This window comes from Giraffa tippelskirchi, chromosome 12 (assembly GCF_054371585.1).
Source record: "Giraffa tippelskirchi isolate mGirTip1 chromosome 12, T2T-mGirTip1v1.2.pri, whole genome shotgun sequence".
Taxonomy (NCBI): Eukaryota; Metazoa; Chordata; class Mammalia; order Artiodactyla; family Giraffidae; genus Giraffa; species Giraffa tippelskirchi.
Window position 1 is genome coordinate 88755468 of NC_137286.1, and position 25172 is coordinate 88780639.

At 39.1% G+C, this 25172-nt stretch overlaps 1 protein-coding gene across 1 annotated transcript in view; it reads right to left on the reverse strand.

The window, feature by feature from the left end:
- Nucleotides 1-18527, reverse strand: part of LOC145528632 (uncharacterized) — a 283959-nt gene extending 265432 nt beyond the window's left edge. The window contains exons 1-4 of the mRNA XM_081547285.1: nt 18492-18527; nt 17686-17816; nt 16787-16832; nt 1753-1856 (exon numbers count right to left, since the gene is read on the reverse strand). Of these exons, the coding sequence (XP_081403411.1) occupies nt 1753-1856; nt 16787-16832; nt 17686-17816; nt 18492-18527 (317 nt within the window). The remainder of the gene's footprint in view (nt 1-1752; nt 1857-16786; nt 16833-17685; nt 17817-18491) is intronic.
- Nucleotides 18528-25172: the final 6645 nt, after the last annotated feature.

Sequence of the window (25172 nt, forward strand, 5' to 3'; positions counted from 1 at the left end):
ACTATTGCATTATTTGGGGCCCTGAGCTTAAGCAGCAGATTTCTAAAAGCAAACTTGTTTTGTCAGTTTCCAATTTCTATTTATTCTACAATTCAAGTTGCCTCTCACATCCACAACGTTTTTAATCAAGAATTACTTGATTAGAACAAAGATTCCCCTTCCTTTTAAAAGTGTTTAGTGTTTACCTTCCTTCTAGTTGAGAACTTTGACTTGGACAATTTTGGAATTCATCTAATGTGTTAATATTAGATAAGAGGAGGATCAAAGTGGTATTCTGGCACAAAGAAGTTACGAGAGCCCAGATTCCTTATGATCTTTTCATTGCCTGTAAAGACTGTATGTAATTTACCACAGTCCCCAGAAAGAATGTGTGCTATCCTGATGAAATGTCTCAAAAGGCTGCATAAAGGATGAGAGAGAATTACATGTGTCTTTAAAAATCTTCTATTTTATGTCTCAGTAAATAGATATGTCAAGGACTGCTGAATTCAAATAGCTGCTAAGGGATCTACCTGTATATGGGCCTGCTTCATCTCCAAAAACAGAACAGCAAATCCAAATAATGTCTCAACCTCCCACTCAGATTTCCAATTAGGGAAAGACCCTGCTTCAGCCTGCCTACTCCAGCTGTCCTGATCTACATGCAGACTGATCCCAGTATCACCTATCAAATAGCCAGTTAGTGCTTATCAGGTAATCACCCAGCTTTTATCCAGAAGTGTGTGTGTGAGAGAGAGATTGAGAGAGAAAGAAGGACAGACGGACAGAATGAAGAGGGAGAAACAGTTACAATTCTGATTGCTGACAACTGTGAAATCTTAGTTGACTGTGACTTGCATGGCAGTCAGAACTCTTGGGAATTTTAGTCAAGGAAAGTCAAATTTCCAACCACAGGACCTGCTTCATATATAGTTTGTTTGCACACACAGAAGAAACTGCTAGTCTTTGATTCTAACGCAGAATAATATTGTTCAGGGGAGAGGGTGACTCACTCAAGTTGTATAGCTTCCTTTTATTGAAATATTTTAAAGATAGAAGAAAAAGAGTCAAGAACCTAAATTAAGTCACAGACTTCAAGTGAAATATTTAAATATATGGCTTGTTTAAGTATGATTTAGAACATGTGTGTGTGTGTTTAGATCATTTTCTAAAGTTGTTGTAAAGAGACCACAGATGATATATGCTTTCTCTCTCCCTAAGCACATGGACACATGCCTCAAATTCTGCAAAACCACCTTTTCCCACCTGTATAAATGGCTTTTAGTATCAATAAAAAAGGCCTCTGAATGTCTTTTATTTCCCAAACCACTGAAACAAGGAAGAATAAATTATCCTGAGACTAAGTCCTCATAGCTACCATTGAAGACCACAGTCACCATCACTTCTAGCTTGATTTTCCTTTGGTTTGCACTGGTGAGAAAATGACCCATGTCTTCTTGTTAGACAAAAGTCAGAGCTGACTCTCACTCTCTCCTCCCGTAAGCTGGCAGCATTGTGTATGTATGTGTGTGTATGAGATTTAAGTGTGACTATGTGTGTGTGTGTGTATGCATGTGCATGAGTGTATATTCAAGTGTATGTCTAAGCATATGTGTGTATATATGTTTGCATGTATGTATATATGGATATGTATGCATATACGTCCATGTGTGTAGGCTGTGTGTGTGCATTTTTAAGGGGAAAGAGTTTCTAATGTAGGACTGTGTGGTTGCGGAAATCTTTTATTTTTCAAACATTGTGAAAGGCTCTCACCAGGGCTTTCTCTGTAGAAGCTGGTTTGGGCTGTCCTTCCTGTCACTGCAGAGACCAATGGGTGGGACATCTTCTACCTCACTGTGCTGGCTGAGGGCTTCTTGCTAAGAGAGAGAGAAAGAGGGCTTCTAGCAAATATAAAGGAGCACTGCCCAAGGCTAAATGCCCCAGGAATTAGACTTCACCCAGGTGATGCTAGTGGTAAAGAACTGCTTGCCAATGCAAGACGTAAGAGATGTGGGTTTGATCCCTGGATTAGGTAGATCCCCTGGAGAAGAGAATGGCCATCCACTTCAGTGGGCTTCCCTCATAGCTCAGTCGGTAAAGAATCTGCCTGCAAGGCAGGGGACCTAGGTTCAATTCCTGGGTCTGGAAGATCCCCGGGAGAAGGAAATGGCAACCCACTCAAGTATTCTTGCCTGGAGAATCCCATGGACAGAGGAGCCTGGTGGACTACAGTCCATGGGGTCCCAAAGAGTCAGACACAACTGAAGTGACTTAGCACACATGCCTGTGTAATGCTTTACAGTTTACTAAAATGCTTCCACATTGTTTATTCAATAAAATTTGCCCTAGAAATATTCTCTTTCCACACTCTTCCTTGCTTATCACTTGCATTTACTGACAAAGCAGTTTTTTTTTTTTTGAGGACCTTAAGAAATAGATACAAAATGAGGAGATAAAGAGACCCCATCTGTTTGTCCCTAAATAGGGCTCAGATTGACAGAACCATCAACCCAGCGACAGCCTCTTTAGTGTGGTGCCCTCCAAAAGAGTGGACACCCCCAATTGTTTTTTGACGCTAGAAGGAAGCCTTGTCCTAAATTTTGCTTAAGAGCTCAGACTGGTACCTAATACCCATCCCCTGTCAACCACCCTCAACTCTACCCACAGTGGATAGACAGAGACGAGTATTTATGGCATAACTACTATGCTTCTGGAGAAGGAAATGGCAACCCACTCCAGTATTCTTGCCGGGAGAATCCCATGGACAGAAGCCTGGTGGGCTACAGTTGATGGGGTTGCAAAGAGTTGGACATGACTGAAGTGACTTAGCATGCACGCACGATGCTTCAGTTCTCATTTCATTTATTTCTCACATTAGCCAATAAGGGTAGCTCTTACAATCCTATTTTTATAGATAGTCAAGAATTCTATATAACTTACTCAAGGACACAGGGCAGTAAGTGTTAGAGATAACATTTGGGCCTCAGTCTTCCCGAATCAAATTTCAATTTCCTATATCACGCTGTAGTTTAATCAGAAAGGAAAATAAAATAGCTTTTCCCCATATGTCATGATGTCAGAAAGATTTTGCAGCTTTTTTGAGTGATACTTCTATCTACAGACTAAAAATTATTTCTTGTCTCTTATCTAAAACATGACTTTTCTATTCCTCTAGTGTTAGCCCATCACCCTATTATGATCCATAGAGTCCCCTGAAAAGTAACTTATCTGAAAACGGAAGGTATCTTCAGCAATAAAAGAACATGTCTAAGGGCACAGTACTTGAAACTAAAGGAAAATAAATGGTAGGTTATGACACACATGCAGCCAACCACCCAGAGCTTGCTGTAAGAGGAGTAGAGAGATGTCTAAGAGCTATCCAGTGCTCCCTGCCTCCCTCAGTCAAGAACAATATTCATTTTCTCCCAACCCTCTAAGCAAACTACTTTATTACATAGTCTTTCCAGTATTAACCATTGCCAGGGGGCCAAATACAATAAATGGATCAATGGCTTGATGCTATTAAGCAGCTCCTATAAAGAAAAGAAATAACCTGCAGTTTCCTTGGCAATAAGACATCAATACTAGACGTCCTCCAAGGAGGTCTCTCAAGCAGAGTGCCTACACACATTCCTGATCAATAAAGCATTAAACAAGGATGAGTATACTGGCGTGGCAAACGATGAACAGTGCTGAACCATCTATATCCCCTCAAAATGAACCAAAGTTTAGACCATGTGAAATGGAAGTTTGCATTATCTTAAACAAATCTTTGCACATCCCCATGCATGCCTTACTGGTAAGCTGTGTTCTTTGGTCAGGGCTGGACTCATAGTACATTCTCAGGCAGTACCTGCCTTGACAACACTGAATAATGGCAGTAGTAACAACAATGTAGTAATAAGTAGTAGGTAATAATAATAGTAATAAGTAATAATTTCTAAATGCTGTGTGTTTATTAACTTGTGCAATCCTCACAACAACCCTACAACATAGGTACTATTATTATCTCCACTGTGAAGAAAGAAATGGAGACGTCACTAAGATAGTGACATACGAAGCTCCTGAATTTCCTTCCTTTCACAATACACAGAATATACAGCTCCTTATGGATCAATTCCTTCTGAGCAAAATCCAGAAACCAGTTGAGTGACTCCTACACATCAGGCAGCTGAGAAAGTACCCACATTGAAACAGGTAGGAAAGGCTGAGACCTATACCATAACCCCACACTCATAGTGCTTTACAGTTGGGAGGAAAGCTCCCAGCTTCTCCAAGAGGAGGAAGAGTTTGGACCTCACACTGAGAACTCCAACTTTTAAGGCTGCTGAAGGCACAGCCCCCAAATGACCTAGCTCTGAGTACTCATGTTCATGAATTCCACAGAACTATAGCAAAAAGCACTTTTTAAATGGATATGCAAATACTCGCAGTGACTAGATGCCTAGGCTTGGTGCAAAGGGAGCAGGAATAAGCACCCATCTCCCAGTTTCCTCCAAGAAGGGGTGTGACTGCATACTTTTCCAGCTGTTGCCTGAAGGTCCAGCTTCTGATCAGCCTGCATCTAGGTGCTGACTACCATCCTCCTCAGAGCTCAAAAGAGCCAGTGGGCACCTTCCTTACATTCTCCCTCTGGCTTCCTCCAACAGTAAAACCAAGTCTTCAATTTCTTCCTGGAAGGAGCTTGTTCACACTTCTGGTGTACCAAATTTTGTGGCTGTCACCTGAAGTGTAAGCCCTCATATTAACTAGCTCTGACAGCCAACAGGGTTCAGATTTCACTAGTCCCACAGGACCATGTTAAACAAACAAAAAAAGCAGTTTTCAAATGGGCATGGAAGCACTTTACTGCAGCAATTCCTACCAGACTTAGCACAGAGGGAACAGCCAAAACACCTATCTCCCACTTTCTCCCTGGAAGAGATTTCACTTAGTATTTTCCCAGCTTCTCTCTGAGGTTTGGGGTTTTAATCAGTCTGCGTGAGGAGCTGGCTAGTATCTTCCTGGTAGCCCAGTAGTTCTGGTAGTCACATCTCCCACTGTCTCCTCCAACTTAATCTGATAGTAATAGCAAGTCTCCAGCTTCTCCTTTGAAATGAGCTTGTCCACACACTTAGCAGCCCTTCTATTATGGCTGCCACCCCAGGGCCTGGATCTCAGTTTACCTAACTCTGGGACGAGTCCCTTGGGACTACACAAAATGAAAAGGCAGTTCTATTTGAGCTACAAGGACTCCCAGATATTATTCCCTCATATGCAGCACAGTGAATCAGAAACCAGCTTCTGATGTCCCCCCAGGAGGGGCTCTGCTGTGTACAGGATGTCCTGATTTCCCTACCTGCTGCCTTAAGTTTCAGTGTTCAACTAGCCTGCATCAGCGAGCTCAAGGGCTTGGCAGTTGTTAGTCCTCTGGGAGCCTAAACAAGAATGTGGACATCTCCAACATCTTTGGTACACTGAAGGTTTTGTTATACCCTCAAATACTGGGAGCCACTAGGAAAACAATGGCAGCATGGACACAAACATTTGAAAAACAGCCAGGTGCTCAGGCCAGGCTGACTGATGAGGTTAGTCTCCTTACGAGACCAATCTATCAAAATAAAATAAGCAGCTCTTTTATTTAATGTACATATATCAACAAAGAGAGTCAAAGAAAATGAAGAAATAGGGGAATATGTTCCAAACACAAGAACAGAAGAAATCGCTAGAAACTAACTCTAATGAAAAGGAGATAAGTGATTTACCCAACAAAGAATATAAAATAATGGTCAGAAAGGTGCTCAAAGTCAGGAGAATAATGCATGAAAAAAGAGAATTTTGACAAAGAGAACCTTTTGAAAAGTACCAAACAGAAATCATAGAGTTGAAAAATACAATAACTGAAGTGAAAATTTTAATATAGGATTTAAAGAGCAGACTAAATCAACCAGAAAAAAAAAAAATCAGCAAACTCAAAGACAGGGCAGTGGAATTCATCTAATCAGAAGAGTAAGAAGAAGAAAAAAAAAGTAAAGGTGCCTTCAAGGACTGTTACAGTATCAAGGAAACCAATATATACATTAGAGAGGTCCCAGAAGGAGGAGAGAGAAAGAGGCAGAAATTTTATTCAAATAAATAATGGCTGAAAACTTTGCTAACCTGTGGGAAGAAACAGATATCCAGAACTAGGAATCCCAAAAAGTACAAAATAAGAAAGAATCCAAGACCCATAAGTGAAGTTGTTCAGTTGTGTGCGTCTCTTTGCAGTCCCATGGACTGTAGCTTACCAGGCTCCTCCAACCTTGGAATTTTCCAGGTAAGAGTACTGGAGTGGCTTGTCATTTCCTTCTCCAGGGGATCTTCCCCACCTGGGATTCGAACCTGGGTCTCCCACATTGCAGGCAAATGCTTTACTCTCTGAGCCACTAGGGAAGACCCATACTGAGACACATTATAATTAAACTGTCAAAAGTTAAAGACAAAGGAGAATCTGAAAGCTTTAAGAGAAAAAGTAGCTTGTCATGTACAAGGAAACTTCCATAAGACTTTCAGAAGATCTTTAGTGGAAATCTTGCAGGCAAAAAGGAAGATTTACTCAAAGGGCAGAAATAAAACAGAACCAAACCAACCAATCAAACAGCCAACTCTGCCAACTAAGAATATTCTACCCAGCAATGCTGTCTTTTACAACTTAAGGGAAGATGAAGAGTTTCTGGAACAAACAAAAGTTAAAATAGTTCACCAGCACAAAACCAACTTTACAGAAATGTTAATGGGAGTTCCTAAAACTGAAACAAAAGGATGCTAATTAGTAACATGAAAACATGTGAAAGTATAAACTGGTGAAGGTAAACATATAGTTGAATTCAGAATATTCTAAAGTTGTAATGGTGGGGATAAATCACTTATAACTCTAGTATAAAGATAAAAAGTAAAGTATTTTAAAAATAACTAAAACAACATTATTTGGTAGTGGATATGCAAATCTGACTTGATGGACATGAGTTTGAGCAAGCTGCAAGAGTTAGTAATGGACAGGGAAGCTTGGCATGCTGCAGTACATGGGGTCACAAAGAGTCAGGCATGACTGAGCAACTGAACTGAATGCAACATAGAACAATATAAATGTGACATCAAAGATATAAGCCCTAGGAGGAAGTATAAAAATTTAGAACTTCTGTATGCATACATACATACATACGTATGTATACATACATACGTATGTATGAGAGGTCTGGCATGCTGCAATTCATGGGGTCGCAAAGAGTCGGACACGACTGAGCGACTGAACTGAACTGAACTGTATGTATAAAAAGTTAAGTTGTTATCAGCTTAAAACAGACTGGTATAAAATGTTTAATGTTAGACTCATGCTAATTACAAAATAAAAAACCTATAGTAAGTAAAGGAGAAGGAATCAAAGCTACCACTATAAAAAATAATCAAATCACAAAGGAGAGGAAGAAACAAAGGAACTACCAGAAATCAAAAAAAAAAAGACAACAGTAAGTCTATACTTATCAATAATTAATGTAAGTGGATTAAATTTTCCAATCAAAATGCAGAGTGACTGAATAGATACATATGTAAGGATGTATATATTTATATATATATATGTGTGTGTGTGTATATATATATATAAGATCTGATTGTATACTGACTTATAGTCACTAAAGAGACTCACTTGAGCTTTATATACATACATAGACTGAAAGTGAAGAGATGTAAAAGATATTCCTTGAAAATGGAAACCAAAAAAAGAACAAGCATCAATCTATGTATATCACACAAAATAGACTTTAAGCCAAAAATGTAATAAAGAACAGAGAAGATCATTACACAATAATAAAAGGGTCAGTCATAAGGATATAATAATTCCAGTTATTCATGCGCTCTATTAGAGAAGCTAAATATGTAAAGCAAAGATTAACAGAGCTGAAGGAAGAAATAGACAGCAATACAATAATTTAGGAGACTTCAAAATCCCACTTCAACAATGGGTAATCCAGACAGAACAAACAAAAGGAAATATTGGACTTAAATGATACATTAGACCAGATAGACTTAATAGGCACAACAGAACATTCCATCAGCAGCAGAATGCACATTCTTCTCAGCACACATGGAACGTTCTCCAGGATAGATCTATTTTTAAGCCAAAAAACAAGTCTTAACTAATTTAAGAAGACTGAAATCACATCAAGTGTCTTTCTGATACAATATTATGAAATTATTAGAAATAAATTAGAATTATTAGAAATAAATTAAAAGAGAAAAAAATGGAAAACTCACAAATATATGAAAATTAAATGTTTCTGAACAACCAATGCATCAAGGAAATCAAAAGGTTAATAAAAGAAAAATTTGAGACAAAAAAAGTGGAAACACAACATGCTAAAACCTATGAGATACAGCAAAAGGCAGTTCTAAGAGGGAAATTGACAGCCAAAAAACACCTACATTCAGGAACAAGAAAGACCTAAAATAAACAACCTCACTTCACATTCACAGAACTAGAAAAAGAGATGAATTACCCCGAAATTAGCAGAATGAAGGAGATAACAAAAAACAGAGTAGAAACAGATGAAATAGAGACTGCTGCTGCTGCTGCTAAGTCACTTCAGTCGTGTCCAACTCGGTGCGACCCCATAGACGGCAGCCCACCAGGCTCCGCCGTCCCTGGGATTCTCCAGGCAAGAAATAGAGACTAGAAAGACAATAAAAGGTATCAAATCAAGAGTTCTTTTTTTGAAAAGATATACAACACTGGTAAGTATTTAGGCTAAGAACAAAAGAGAGAAGACTCAAAATCAGAAATAGGTGACATTACAGCTAATAACAGAAATATTAAGAACCATAAGAAACTACTATGAGCAATCACATGGCAACAAATTGAATATTCTAGAGGAAATGGATAAACTCCTAGAAACATAACTCTCTACCAAGACTGAATCAGGAATAGAAAATTGGAACACACCAACTACCAGTAAGGAGATTGAATCTGTAACCAAAAATTTCCCAACAACACAAAGTCCAGGACCAGAAGGCTTTGCTGATGGATTCTACCAAGCATTTAAAGAAGAATTAATGTCAATCTTTCTCAAACTCTTTCAAAAAAAAGAAAAGAAAAGAAAATGGAACACTTCCAGATTCACTTAAGAGGTCACAGCATTATCCTGATACCAAAGTTAGAAAAGGACACTACAAGAAAAGAATAACTATAGGCCAGTATCCCTGATAAACACAGATGCAAAAATCTTCAATAAAATATGAGCACTCTGAATTCAACAATACATAAAAATAATTGTATACTGTGATTAAGTGAGATTTATTTCTGGGATGCAAAGCTGGTTCAACATATGAAAATCAATCAATATGATACACCACATTAACAAAATGAAGGATAAAAATCATATAACCATCTTAACAGATAGAGTATTTGACATAATTCAACATCCTTTCATGATAAATCTCTGAACCATAAAAAAGACTGCAACATACCTAAGCATAGTAAAGTTCATATGTGACAACCACAGAGCTAACATGACACTCAACAGGGAAAAACTGAAAGATTTTTCTGTAAGATGAGGAGCAGGACAAGAATGTCCACTCTCACCAGTTCTATTCAATGTGATACTGAAAATCCTAGCCAGAGCAATCAGTCAAGAAGAAGAAAGGCATCAAACTCAAAAAGGAAAATATATAAAATTATCTCTGTTTACATGTCATGCTATTATATATAGAAAACTCTGAACAGTACACCAAAAAAAAAAAAAAGTTACAACTAATAAACAGTTCAATAAAGTTGCAGGATACAAAGTCAAAATACAAAAATACAACAGACTAACAATGAACTATCAGAAAGACAAATTAAGAAAATAAGCCCATTTACAATAGCATCAAAGAGAATAAAATAGGAATTAATCTAACCAAGGAAGTGAATGATCTGTACACTGAAAACTACAATAGAGGCATCCCTTGGTGTCTACAGGGTATTGGTTCCAAGACCCTCAAATATATCAAAATCTTCAGGGTCCCTTGCAAAAATTTTCAAGTCTCTTATATAGAATGGTATAGTCAGGTGCCCTCCCATATCCATAGGTTCCACATCTATGGATTCAATGAACCCTGGATCAGGTTCAGAATCTGTGGATACAGGACAGCTATACATTTTGATGAAAGAAATTGAAGAAGACACAGATAAAGAGAAAGATATTCTGTGTTCACAGACTGGAAGAATTTATCTAGTTAAAACATCCATCCTACCCAAAGTGAGCTACAGATTTGATATAATACCTATAAAAATCCCAATGGCACTTGCCACAGAATAGGAAAAACAATTCTAAAATTTGTATGGGATATATGTGTACCTATGGCTGATTCATGTTGATGTATGGCAGAAACCAACACAATATCATGAAGCAATTATTCTCCAGTTAGAAATAAATTTTATTTTATTTTATTTTTTGAGTAGAGAAGTTTTATTTTTAAGAAGTTTCACATTACGCACTCTTAAAATAAGACACAAGTAATAATCTTATCTCCATGTAAGTGTAATAGTTCATAAAATTAGCATAGCATGAAGTAAAACTGAATTTTATTCATGGGTACTTGATTGATACTGGAATTAATCTGTTTCTTTTAGAGATATTTGTATTTATTATATCTTCTAGTAGTTTGAGCATGCAGATTGTTGGTATTTAAAACTGAATTATTTTTATTTTTTGTTTTATTTTTTTAATTAATTTATTTTTTGTTTTTATTTTTTTTTAATTAGTTTATTTTCTATTTTTTTACTGTACAATATTGTATTGGTTTTGCCATACATTGACATGAATCTGCCATGGGTGTACATGTGTTCCCCTTTCAGAACCCCCCTCCCACCTCCCTCCCCAACTCATCTCTCTGGGTCATCCGGGTGCACCAGCCCCGAGCACCCTGTCTCATGCATCGAACCTGGACTGGCGATTCATTTCACATATGATGATTTACATGCTTCAATGCCATTCACCCATATCATCCTGCCCTCTCCCTCTCCCATAGAGTCCAAAAGACTGTTCTATACATCTGTGTCTCTTTTGCTGTCTCACATACAGGGTTATCTTTACCATCTTTCTAAATTTCATGTATATGCGTTAGTATACTATATTGGTGTTTTTCTTTCTGGCTTACTTCACTCTGTATAATAGGCTCCAGTTTCATCCACCTCATTAGAACTGATTCAAATGTATTCTTTTTAATGGCTGAGTAATATTCCATTGTGTATATGTACCACAGCCTCCTTATCCATTCGTCTGCTGATGGACATCTAGGTTGCTTCCACGTCCTGGCTATATAAACAGTGCTGCGATGAACATTGGGGTACACGTGTCTCTTTCAAGTCTGGTTTCCTCAGTGTGTATGCCCAGCAGTGGGATTGCTGGGTCATATGGCAGTTCTATTTCCAGTTTTTTGAGGAATCTCCACACTCTTTTCCATAGTGGCTGTACTAGTTTGCATTCCCACCAACAGTGTAAGAGGGTTCCCTTTTCTCCACACCCTCTCCAGCATTTATTGCTTGTGGACTTTTGGATAGCAGTCATTCTGACTGGCATGAGATGGCACCTCATTGTGGTTTTGATTTGCATTTCTCTGATAATGGGTGATGCTGAGCATCTTTTCATGTGTTTGTTAGCCATATGTATGTCTTCTTTGGAGAAATGTCTGTTTAGTTCTTTGGCCCACTTTTTGAAATAAATTTTAAAAAATTTGTATGGAATCATAAATGACCCTGAATAGCCAAAGCAGTCTTAAGAAAGAAACCTGATGTGTCATGCTTCTTGATTTCAAAGTATATTACAAACCTACAGTAATCAAAGGAGTTTGGTGTTGGCATAAAAACAGAAACATATTAATAGGTCAAAGAAGAAGAATAGCTTTATTAAAGGAAACCATCAGCAAAACGAAAAGGGAACCTATGGAAATGAAGAACATATTTGCAAGCCACATGTTTAACGGGTTAATATCCTATATATACAAGGAGCTCATACCAGTGTATGTGTATGTGTGTGTTTGTGTGTGTGTGTGTGTGTGTGTGTGTATACATATATATATAAAAGAAATGTGATAAACCAATTTAAAAATGGGCAAAGAAGCTGAATAACATTTTCCAAAGAAGACATACAAATAGCAAAGAGGTACATGAAAAGACACTCAATATCACTAAATATCAGGGAAATACAAATTAAAACCACAATGAAATATCACCTCACACCTGTTAGGATGGCTATTATGAAAATGTTAAGAGATAACAAATAATTGTGAGGCTATAGATAAAAAGGAACACTTGTACACTGTTGGTGGGAATGTAAACTGGTCCATCTACTTTGGAAGACAGTATAGAGTTTCCTCAAGAAATTAAAAGCAGAACTAACATATGATATAGCACCTCCATTTCTGGGTATACATCCAAACGATACAAAATCATTATCTGGAAGAGATGACAATGCTTCCACATTCACTGCAGAATTAGTCACAGTAGTCAAAATATAGAAACAACCAAAGTGCCCGTCAATGGATGACTACAGAGTGTGATATATAGACGCACACATAACTACATTATTCTGCCTTAAAAAAAGAAATCTTGCCATTTGTGACAACATGAATAAACCCAAAGGGTATCATGCTATTTGAAACACAGGTACTGTATTGGTGCACTTATATGTGTAATCTAAAATAGCCAAACTCATAGAAGCAGAGAGTAAAATAATGATTGCCAAGTCTGGGCAGGTAGGGGAAATGAGGAGAAGTTAGTAAAAGGATACAAATTTTCAGTTATAAGATGAATATGCTTTGAAGATATAACATATAACATGGTCACTAGGGCTTCCCTGGTGGTTCAGACAGTAAAGAATTTGCCTGCAATGTGGGAAACCTGGGTTGGGAAGATCCCTGGAGAAGGGAATGGCAACCCACTCCAGTATTCTTGCCTGGAGAATTCCATGAACAGAGGAGCCTGGAGAGCTACTGTCCATGGGGTCGCAAAGAGTTGGATGTGACTGAGTGACTAATACACACACACACACACGTTTGATAATACTATATTTATTGTTTAATTGAAATTTGATAAGAGAATAGAACTGTGTTCTCATGAAAACAAGCATAGTAAGATGCTGCTGCTGCTAAGTCGCTTCAGTCATGTCCGACTCTGTGCAGTCCCATAGACAGCAGCCCACCAGGCTCCTCCATCCCTGGGATTCTCCAGGCAAGAATACTGGAGTAGGTTGCCATTTCCTTCTCCAATGCATGCATGCATGCTAAGTCACCTCAGTCATGTCCGACGCTGTGCGACCCTATGGACAGCAGCCCACCAGGCTCCTCCATCCACGGGATTCTCCAGGCAAGAATACTGGAGTGGGCTGATAGTAAGATGATGAATGTGTTAATCAACTTTGTGAGAATACTTTCATAAGTTATAGGTATGTTAAATTATCACACTGTACACTTAAAATATATTATATTTGTCTATTATACCTCAAATGAGACTGAAGAAAATAAGAAAGAGATGGAAGCACAGAGACATTAAGGAACTTGTCCAAGGTCATATAGATGATAAATACTAGAACCAGAAGTTGGAATCTAAAGTCTGCTTTTGCAAGCACTCCATTATCTGAGAAAAAAAGGTGGAGTCGTCCCTCCTAGGAGCAGGAAGAAAGCTCAAGCCAGTGGTTATGAATAAATGGGCTACAAAATTTCGATGGAAGTAAGAGATTTGGGACACCATCTCATGAAAGGATCTGCCAATGGTATTTGTCAGTTATGTTTTTATTCTCACACACCTATGCACCTGTATTTTATAGTATATACAGATGTTGTCATGATTACTAAAATTCAAATTCATTGCATTCAAGTCATATTTTAGTCTACAAACCTCTTGAGAGCAAAGACTGTTTATTTAGCATCATGCCTATCATATAATATGTACTTAATACAAATATGTTCAATAGAAATCTGATGGATATGCTATTCTTAAAAATCGGGGGTTACAAAATTGAAGTTACAATTTTCAAAGCAATTATTTTATTTTAAAAAGAAATTCTCATAACTCTAAAGTTTGGAAATAACTAAGAATCTAACTTTTTCTTTGACTGTTTCTCAACATTATAAAACAAAACAGGTGACACTGGGTGTATCTACTGAAACACAGTCCCAGAACTGCATGAGAAATAAGTAGAACTGCCCTTCATGTCCTTGCAAGACAGAAATTGCCTTTTCTTTTTGTATACACAATTGAGCTCAAGGTAAAATGTTAGGGGCCCAGTGGGCATTAGAAAATGTTAATTGGATGCTGACCTTGGCTTTGCTACTCAGGTACAGCCCAGCCATCTCTCTCTGTGCTAAAGTTCCCTTCTATGAAAAATGGAGATGCTAATCCAGATCTTGGTAGAACTTTAAGTCATTTTTATGAAGCAAAGGTTATATAATGAGCCATGAGTGCTGTGTGCACCTTTGGAATAAAACATGACTTTCTAGATATATATAACCAAACAATCTTAGCCCCCAATATGTCAACTTGGAACAGACCCTAATACAAACTTCTCAGTCTAACACAGATTTTCCCCCTACAGATTTCTGTCTATTTTCTTCCTAAGTGCAGTGATTTCAGGTGGAAATGACTTCAGTATGAACTTGACATTGTCCTATTAAGTCAGCAAAGTGCTTAGGGAGAAAACCACAAGTGGCAGTATCAGTAAATATATGAAAGAGGAAACATTTCAAGAATCTCCTTGTCAAGCAGTAAGTCATTCCTTGAGTCAGAATTATTTAAAACATGGCAATGTCTCCATCTAATATGCATTTGGTCACCTTCAGCTCAGGGTTCAGATGCTCTGTTACTCAATACAAAAAGCAAACAGAAATGCTGGAACCCTGTGAATTAACACTGAACTGGGGCTGTCATTGGAAAGCGCCTCCTTAAACAAGCAACTTGAACATTAATCCTTAGAGTTCCCTCCATTTTTAGGCAAAACAGAGGATATTAAATAGAAATCAACTGACTTATTCCCTAAGGGTTTTTTGTTTGTTTTAATTAAAAAAAATCCTACCATACCCAGAGGAATGTTAAGATATGAAATATATACTTACCATTAATAATATTTAGTATTTTGGGGCATTGAGGTTTCAGTATCTCTAAAGGTAGATGCTTATAAACAAATAAATTATGATATTACTAAGCAGGACATGTTATTTTTCATCTTTAATATTATGCTTATTTCAAAGAAACCCAGATGAATTTATGATAAGAATTCATAGTCACGAACTATCTTTTTTTCCCAGCTGGTGTTAATTCATTTTTTTACTAACAGAAGAATTCTTAAATTCAGATTTTCATTTTAAATTAAGAGAAAGTCATTGTAGTAGTGATACCTGTAATGAATATATAAGAAACACATCTTCTTAGTGCTAAGTGAGTAATTTTGGGTTGGCAAGATCCCCTGGAGAAGGAAAAGGCTACCCACTCCAGTATTCCAGCCTGGAGAATTCCATGGACTGTAAAGCCCATGGGGTTGAAAAGAGATGGACATGACAGAGCCACTTTCACTTCACTTTGGAGTTCTAAAAGTAATGTCAAAGAAACCTTAATTCATCCAGTGCCTCCTAAAGCAGAATCTCCTGCTGAGAGTTCATAGCGCTGTTTCTAAAGATACAATAATACTGCCCTATAAGAGTTCCTTTTGGATCCTTCTAAGATACTTACTAGAGAAGGAAATGGCAACCCACTCCAGTATTCTTGCCTAGAGAATCCCAGGGACGGCGGAGCCTGGTGGGCTGCCGTCTATGGGGTCGCACAGAGTCGGACACGACTGAAGCGACTTAGCAGCAGTAGCAGCAAGATACTTACAGTCCATAAATCCCTAAGAGCTTCTCTTACATGAGTACATTGAACCGAAATGCCAGCTACTCTTTGGTAGTTTCCTTCCTCTGTGGTACACTTGGAGGATGTCACTGTGTCTGGTATGGAGTATGTAAATTAGGACACAATGTAATAAATGACTCTGTCATTCAAACACTTTTAAATGACATCTTATTCTTGGGAAATAGCTGCTTTACCTGTAAAGACTTAAGATATACATGCACTATTGATATTATGTATAAAATAGGTAACTAATGAGAACCTATTGTAGAAGGAACTCTACTCAATGCTCTATGGTGACCTAGATGGGAAGGAAATCCAAAACAGAAGGTATATATGTAGAGGTAGGCAGTGTATTAAAATGCAGAGACATTACTTTGCCAACAAAGGTCCATCTAGTCAAAGCTATGGTTTTTTCAGTAGTTACGTATGGATGTGAGAGTTGGACCACAAAGAAGGCTGAGTGCCAAAGAATTGATGCTCTTGAACTGTGGTGTTGGAGAAGACTCTTGAGAGTCCCTTGGACTGCAGGGAGATCAAATCAGTCAATCCTAAAGGAAATCAATCCTTAATATTCACTGGAAGGACTAATGTTGAAACTCCAATACTTTGGCCACCTGATTCAAAGGACTGACTGATTAGAAAAGACCCTGATGCTGGGAAAGATTGAGGGCAGGAGGAGAAGGAAATGACAGAAGATGAGATGTTTGGATGGCCATCACTGATTCAATGGACATGAATCTGAGCAAGCTCCAGGAGATGGTGAAGGACAGGGAAACCTGGCGTGTCACAGTCCATGGGGTTGCAAAGACTGAGTGACTGAACAACAACAAATAGCTGATTCTGTTTGCTGTATAGCAAAAACTAACACAACACTGTAAAGCAACTATACTCCAAAAAATTAATTTTTAAAAGCTATTATATATTCAGACTTACTTGGACAAGTCCATTGAGACTGTCCCTTTCTTGATAATTATGGTAGCTGAAACAGAAAGAGAGAAATTTTTTTAGGGGGACTAGAATACTTTGAATAGACTAGAATAAACTTTGGATCTATAAACAGCAGCCATTTGTACTATCAAGACTGAGAAGCTGATAGGGTGACCTGTGCTTCAGTTCAGTTCAGTCACTCAGTCGTGTCCAACTCTTTGCGACTCCATGGACTGCAGCACACCAGGCTTCCCTGTCCATCACCAACTCTTGGAGTTTACTCAAACTCATGTCCATTGAGTCGGTGATGCCATCCAACCATCTCATCCTCTGCCATCCCCTTCTCCTTCTGCCTTCAATCTTTTCCAGCATCAGGGTCTTAGAGAACTATTAATAACAGATCTTCAGAGAGAAGCAGTATTGAGAATAATGCTTCAAGGACTTCCTTGTTTCCTAGAAAGATCTAGGCAGTGATTCTCTTCATGATGCCCAGATAGGATGCACAATGTCCTTCCAAAAAGCCCCTTTTCAGCTTATTTTAGTTTGGCTTAAATTCCTTTCAATCAAGAGGGTCTTAATGAATCATCCTCATCAGAACTGAAAGCAAGTGAGACACCAGGAAAGTTAACATCTTGCTCAGAAACACACGAATGACCAGAGGAGACTCCTCTCACTCCTAGTGTCTATTCCTACTACCCCTGGGTTATCCTTGGCAGTATAAAGAAAAACTGCCTTGGTCTTATTATTAGTAACATTTCCCCACTATTTTAAATATTGTTATTACAACTCTCTGTAACAGAACACTGGAAACTTTACTCAAAGAGCTTCTGCTGTCGCGACCTCAGATCAGACGTGGCGACCCGCTGAATTTAAGCATATTAGTCAGCGGAGGAAAAGAAACTAACCAGGATTCCCTCAGTAACGGCGAGTGAACAGGGAAGAGCCCAGCGCCGAATCCCCGCCCCTCGGTGGGGCGCGGGACATGTGGCGTACGGAAGACCCACTCCCCGGCGCCGCTCGCGGGGGGGCCCAAGTCCTTCTGATCGAGGCCCAGCCCGTGGACGGTGTGAGGCCGGTAGCGGCCCCCGGCGCGCCGGGCCCGGGTCTTCCCGGAGTCGGGTTGCTTGGGAATGCAGCCCAAAGCGGGTGGTAAACTCCATCTAAGGCTAAATACCGGCACGAGACCGATAGTCAACAAGTACCGTAAGGGAAAGTTGAAAAGAACTTTGAAGAGAGAGTTCAAGAGGGCGTAAAAAAAAAAAAAAAAAAAAGAGCTTCTGCTGTAAATGCCACTAAATACAATGTGTAAAACCTGTCATTGTTTCAATAGAAACAGGTATTAGAAGGATGGAATGCAATGTTAGCTCTGAGCCTTGAATAGAACTAAAAAAAGAAACAAACCACTCTGATAGTATCAGATATCTCGAAGGTAATCCTCAAACCAAGAAATACAAAAATACAACTAGGGCACTCACCTCTATTCCTAACTCATCTTTCTCACTCACCCTGCTTTCCCAATTGTCAGACCCATTGCAGACCCCAGCCCACCTCCGTCTGGGTGGGTTATCCTCTTCTACTGCTCATCTGACTTTTGAAAGAAGCATGTAGAAGAGTGAATGAAGACGGGGTCAACTGAAGGATAATAACCCCTGGTGGGTGGGCTGACACCGTTACAGCCACGTCATTCTTGCCTAAAAACACTTCACCTTACTATGTAAGGTTGGTTGACTGTGCTGTGCTTAGTCATTCAGTCGTGTCCGACTCTGTGCGACCCCATGGACTGTTGCCCGCCAGGGTACTCTGTCCACGGGATTCTCCAGGCAAGAACACACCCTCCTTCAGGGCATCTTCCCAACCCAGGGATCAAACCCAGGTCTCCCACATTGCAGGTGGATGCTTTACCGTCTGAGCCATAAGGGAAGCCCAAGAATACTGGAGTGGGTAGTCTATCCCTTCTCCAGGGAATCTTCCTGACACAGGAACTGAGCCAGGGTCTCCTGCACTGCAGGCGGATTCTGTACCAGTTGAGCTACCTGGGAAGGTTGGTTTACAGAAGATATTTAGGTTAAGGCAGACTACAAACTTGAAGAGGTAGTGGCTCAGAAATCTCCTTGGTATGAAGAAAGTTTTTGAAGTCAAGATGGAAATATGGACAATAAAAAGCAAGGGGAGAGGCTTCCCTGGTGGTTCAATGGTCAAGAATCTACCTGCCAATGTAGGAGACATGGGCTCAACCCCTAATCTGGGAAGATCCCACATGCTGTGGCCTCCTGATTAAATTTTTCCTTAACTGGTCTAAACCCATGCGCCACAACTACTGAGCCTGTTCTCTAGAGCCCGGGAGCCGTAGCTCCTGAAACGGGGGCACCTGAGAGGGCCGATGCTCCAAAACAGGAGACGTCACTGCAACGAGAAGCCCAAGCGCAGCGACTGGAGAGTAGCCCCCGCTCACCGCGGCTGGAGAAAAGTCCCCGCAGCAATAAAGATGCAGCGCAGCCAAAAATAAATCTTTTTTTATTTTTTATTTTTTTACAAAAGCAAAGGGAAATCCATTTAAAGATCGTGACTATGAAAACTGAAAATGGTATCAAACACCCCACTTTAATTATCACTCAACATCCAGCCACAGAAAGCAAGGAGGAAAGGAAAACAAGGTCATTAACTTGCATCACATTCAGTGCAATGATAGTTGGTTGAAAAAAAATTATATATATATATATATATATATCCCTTTTCTCCTTTCCCATTACCTTATCCCCAGATTAAGTCCTTTGGGAGAGCTTGGGCAAAATCGAGTCCATAATTGTTCTTCCTTTGCTGCTGTTACTACAATACTAAAATTCCCCAGATACTACCCCATATGCGTTGATATTCAACACCTCATTCCCTGACAAAATGTCTACTTAAATAAAACACAAGATTCCATTTCCCAGGTACCTTGCTTGGCTACATCAAAGACTCTTAATTATAGTACAATCTGAATTAATGTTCAGATGCATGATTTACATTGAAGAGTTATCAACAGTGGGCATTTGGATATTGTAGACCATTTCCACAAGTATGCCTCAGTTGCAACAGTATTTTTCAATGTTGTTAGGCTTAATGAAATTCCTGTTACATATTCATGAGTCATCGAGCTGTCTCCTGGCCTCTTGATTAAATTTTTCCTTAACTGGTCTAAACACCAGGATGTCTGTTAAATATGTTTATCTTCTCTTTATTTAACCCAGGGTTTCTTACAGTAAAAGATTGCATTTGGAATGTTTCTTTTGACCCTCCAGTGTCTTTTCTCTAAATTACAAACAAGTTCCTAATGTTGCCTGGAAAAATTTAATTGGAAGGTGAAGGAGGCACTCAAACTAAATAATGTGAGGGCTCTACATTATGTATACATCTTTAAAAAAATGAATTCCATTAAAATAACACCAGTTGAGAATCAAATTTAGTCTCAGAACTTTTATTTTATAGACTTCATGAATCTCATTAGTAAAATAGTGGTAGTTTATTACAATCAACCAATTAACAATTGTTCTTTGTTCATTAAAGGTTCTGAGCTAGGCAACAAGGTTTAAATGAGTAAACCATTATTTTTGTGCACAAGTAGCTCATAATTTTGTTGGAAAATCAGGACTATAGGCAATTATCATATGTTAGATTATGATAGTATTAAACAAGGGCATAAGCACCAAGCCATGGGGACTCAGAGGGAACAGAAGCAATTCTGACTGGAAGAATCAAAGCTTACAGAGGTCTTTGTAGAGAATGTGAAATTTAACTGGACCTTAAGGCTAAGTTGAATTACTGGACAGGTAAAGAATAAGGGTGAAGTGTAGTCTACATTGGCCTCCCAGGTGGCGCTAGTGGTAAAGAACCTGCCTGCCAGTGCAGGAGACATAAGAGATGCAGGGTTTTTTTTAAAAATATTAATTTATTTATTTTGATCCCTGGGTCGGGAAGATCCCCTGGAGGAGGACACTGAAGATAAGGCAGGAGCTAAGGCTCTGATACCTGAAACCACATGGAATATTTGGGAAATGGCATCAGTTCAGTTCAGTCGCTCAGTCGTGTCCAACTCTCTGCGACCCCATGAATCGCAGCACGCCAGGCCTCCCTGTCCATCACCAACTCCCAGAGTTTACCCAAACTCATGTCCATCGAGTCAGTGATGCCATCCAGCTATCTCATCCTCTGTCTTCCCCTTCTCCTCCTGCCCCCAATCCTTCCCAGCATCAGGGTCTTTTCCAGTGAGTCAACACTTCCCATGAGGTGGCCAAAGAAAGTATTGAAGTTTCAACTTCAACATCAGTCCTTCCAATGAATGTTCAGGACTGATTTCCTTTAGGATGGACTGGTTGGATCTCTTGCGGTCCAAAGGACTCTCAAGAGTCTTTTCCAACACCACAGTTCAAAAGCATCAATTCTTTGGCACTCAGGGGCAAATAGAGGGTGGTGCTGGGGGCAAAGTTAGAAAAATAGCTTGGATGCAGATTATAAAAGACCTCGACTGTGAATATGAATAGATGACCTTTTGATAGACAGCCTTCGGGCTTTTTCAGCAAAGGAACTACATAATTAGAGCTGTGCTTTAAAAATACAACCAGAGGTAGTATGGCCAGTGCACAGGAAAAGGAAGAAGCTATTTTGATCTTTGCCAAAATAGGAAAGCATTAAGCATTATGTTTTTTAACAAAGCATATTTTCCAAAATGGTCCTGAAATTAGGAGGTATGTATGTGCATATACAAAAAAAAAAAAAAAAAAAAATCCCATTTGAGCACAGATGTTTCAGTGTTCCTGCTAAACACAGAGTTGTGTTGTAGTCTGGTGGATAACCATAATCTTGGGAATAGGTGCTTTGGAAGGCCCATTGGGTCCCAGGCCTGATTTTCATGAGGCTGGTGCAAGGAGAGAGAACTTGACTTTATGTTCAGAAGGTAACTTTTAACAGAAATACTTATTTGTTCTACGTAAACCTGACCTCTGGTGGGACCCTATTACTTGGCAGGAGCTGTGTGTAACAGGCATATAATTGCTTCACTTTTATAGTATATCTAAATTCAGTCTCTTGAGGTATATATAGAAGGGCCCCTGATTGATATGTGGAATTTTCATTTGAAATTCCAAACCACGATATTATAAAATTATCACACATATTAGTCTGAGAAGCAACACATAATTACAGCAATCAGATCTCCACCTCTGTTAAGAGAGTGGAGTCTCTGGGCAAAAACTGTCAACCAGACTGAAGAGCACACTCCTAGATTTGTCATTTGCTAGTCTCAGCTTCCTAAACTGTAGAATGGGAATAGTATCTACTCATTAGATTTCTGTAAGGGTTACATAATTAACACTTGCTAAATTCTTGACATACCAAAACGTTTACATGTTGCTAGTTGTTGCTGTTGTTACTGACTACATGTAATTATTCACCTATCCCACATAGTACTCACATGTTATCATTAAAGAGCACTTTTACTTAAGTGACAATATTTGGACTAAATATTTTTCATGACCTTTTTGTCTTTTGATTCATTCATTCATTTTCGATTTTAGTGTATGCTTGGCACCAGGCAGTTTTGATCATCTATGTCCCTGTTGTATCCTTTACACAGAAAGTTCAAGGTGATATGGTATTCCTCTACCTGAAATCTTTGATACTTTTTACCCACACAAGCAAAATTCCCCCGTGCCTTTCTCAGGCTCCCGCCTCACCTGCTCCTACATTATCTTCTCATGTATTTTTTAAGAAAATTATTAGGATGTTCCTCATTGCTTCTTAGGAACCCACTCTTAGGAACTGATAGAATGACCTGGACCCTTTTGTAAGGGAACAAGAAAAGGTCAGCATCCTTGGTAGAAACGAACTTATTTTTTGAATTTATTTTAGCTTGCCTTTCATTTTTACCTGAATTAAAATGGCACACTTTCAGTTCAGTTTCAGCTTTATGCATGGCCAAAACTATTGACACTGGCATCAAAGACCCACCTAACTTTATCATCCTGTGTTCTCCTTTTTGCACGCTGTAACCCAGTGAGGCTTCATTCCTTATTTGCACACACAGTCCATTCACCTCTTCATGCCCTTAAACACAGGGTTTTCTGACTATAACATCTCCTCCCTAATGTTGTCTTCTACTAAAATGCATTCATTCTTTAACTCTCAGCTCATTTCTACCTCTCTTGGGAAATCTTTTCTGGCTCCCTGAATCCTAAGGCAATCTCCTCTTACCCCTCTCTTAAACAAGATGGCACTCATGGGATCAGCCAAACAAATAAGCATTTTACAACATATTTATTTGTTGAACGCTCCCTCTGCCTAATTTTTATTTCCTCAGAGTTCTGTCAGCTTCCTAGGAGAAAGAGACATGCCTTATGATTTAACTGTATTGCCCTCCACATTGAGCACAGGCTGACAAACAGAAGTTGCTGAATTAATATTTTTGGCAGATTAATTTCATATCAAAAATCATTGTCCCCATTTTATATTACAACATAACTTCTTCACAAAATAATAGAACTTGTGTAAACAAGATTATAAAATTATTTTTAATTAAAACCAAAAGTATATATATTCTAACTGGGGCAAGAGAAAAAATGACTTAGTAGTTTATTACTCTTCTGCAATAGATTAACTAAAAGTTTGGCATGATACCAAAACATGAATAAATCTGCGAAGGAGAATGGGAGGTTAGTGACTGACAAATGTGCTGCATTTGTGCTTTTTAATTCTGAGATAACATATTCACTTCTCTTTTCCACCTACATTTTTTACATTACATGTTTTCCCGGATTGGTAAATTTACAAAGATATTTTCCATTAGCTCCAGGTGTGTGTAGGTGTGCTACACTTAGCATCTAAACACAGGCCATATTAGTACATCTTGGAAAATCACACCATGGAGAGGAAGACCCGTGACACTCATGGTTTAGGGAGTCAAGAGCTTAGAAACTGATATTCTCTTTTAAGACTGAATCCTGTCATGGAGGTGCTGATCTACACCTCAACCTTCTTTACTCTCATCCCCAGGGACTTGCCCCCTGTCTCTGATACAGGGTAAAGGAAAAAAATGCTTTGACTTATAATGATAGAATCATAAGCATAAGCCTTACTGTAAATCACTTAATTTTCACTTTAATTTCTTAAGATAATCACTCTTATTCCCATTTTACAGATGGTAAACTGAAGCAGAGTGATTACATGATCTGTCCCAGATCATATAGCTAGCAGGTAACAGAGCTAGATTTAGAACACTTGCAGTTCAGCTCGAGTCCACACTTTAAATACTAAACTGCAAGTTATCTGTGTCTATTATAATAGCTATCAGGTTATTATTATGATCAATATTATTAATTGGGGAAATATAATTTCTCTAATACACTATGACAGAAAAACTAGATTTACACTCTCTAAAAATGAACATGCATGAAATTTATCATTCCACTCTATCTCAGGAATATTATATTTCACAATATTATGAAAAATGAAAGAGTTTACAAGTTATGTGTAAGCCCTGAAATACCTGTTTCCTCTTCTTGATACCTGCAGGCCCTTTCTTTCCCTTGGTTCAGGGAGGAAAGCAGCTTACCCTTACCACATACCTCTCAGGGCCAGCGCCCACTGGTCTGCCTGCTCCCCAGTCCTCTTCATTAATCTGATGGGAAGTTGGGGCAAGTAGGGGTGAGTGAAAGTTAGGCCAACTCTAGTGTTTATTAGCAAGTCTTGAGGAAAGATAAGCCATGTTCATTTGCTGGGTACACTGTAGATCGGGCTTCCCCATAGCAGTAAAGAAACCACATGTAACTCGAGCTGTAATGATCCAGGCTTCCCTGGTGGCTCAAACCATGAGGAGTCGACCTGCAATGTGGGAGACCTGGGTTCGATCCCCAGATGGGGAAGATCCCCTGGAGAAGGAAATGGCAACCCACTCCAGTATTCTTGCCTGGAAAATCCCATGGATGGAGAAGCTTGGTGGGCTACAGTCCATGGGTCACAAAGAGTCGGACATACGACTGAGCAACGAACACACACAAGCCCATCACTATTGTAGCTGTTTAGTGGCTGTTGTGTCTTGACTCTTTTGTGATGCTATGGACTGTAGCCCACCAGGTTCCTCGGTCCATGGGATTTCCCAGGCAAGAATACTCAAGTGGGTTGCCATTTCTTCCTCCAGGGGAATCTTCCTAACCCAGGGATCAAACCCTTGTCTCCTTCATTGGCAAGTGGATTCTTTACCACTGAGCCACCAACTGTGCTATCAGCTTTGTAGGGCTGATGTAACAAATTACTACAGGCTGGGTGGATAAAGACAATGGAAATCAAAAAATGGGTAGAAGACTTAAATGGATACCTTTCCAAAGAAGACATACAGATGGCTAATGAGTACATGAAAAGA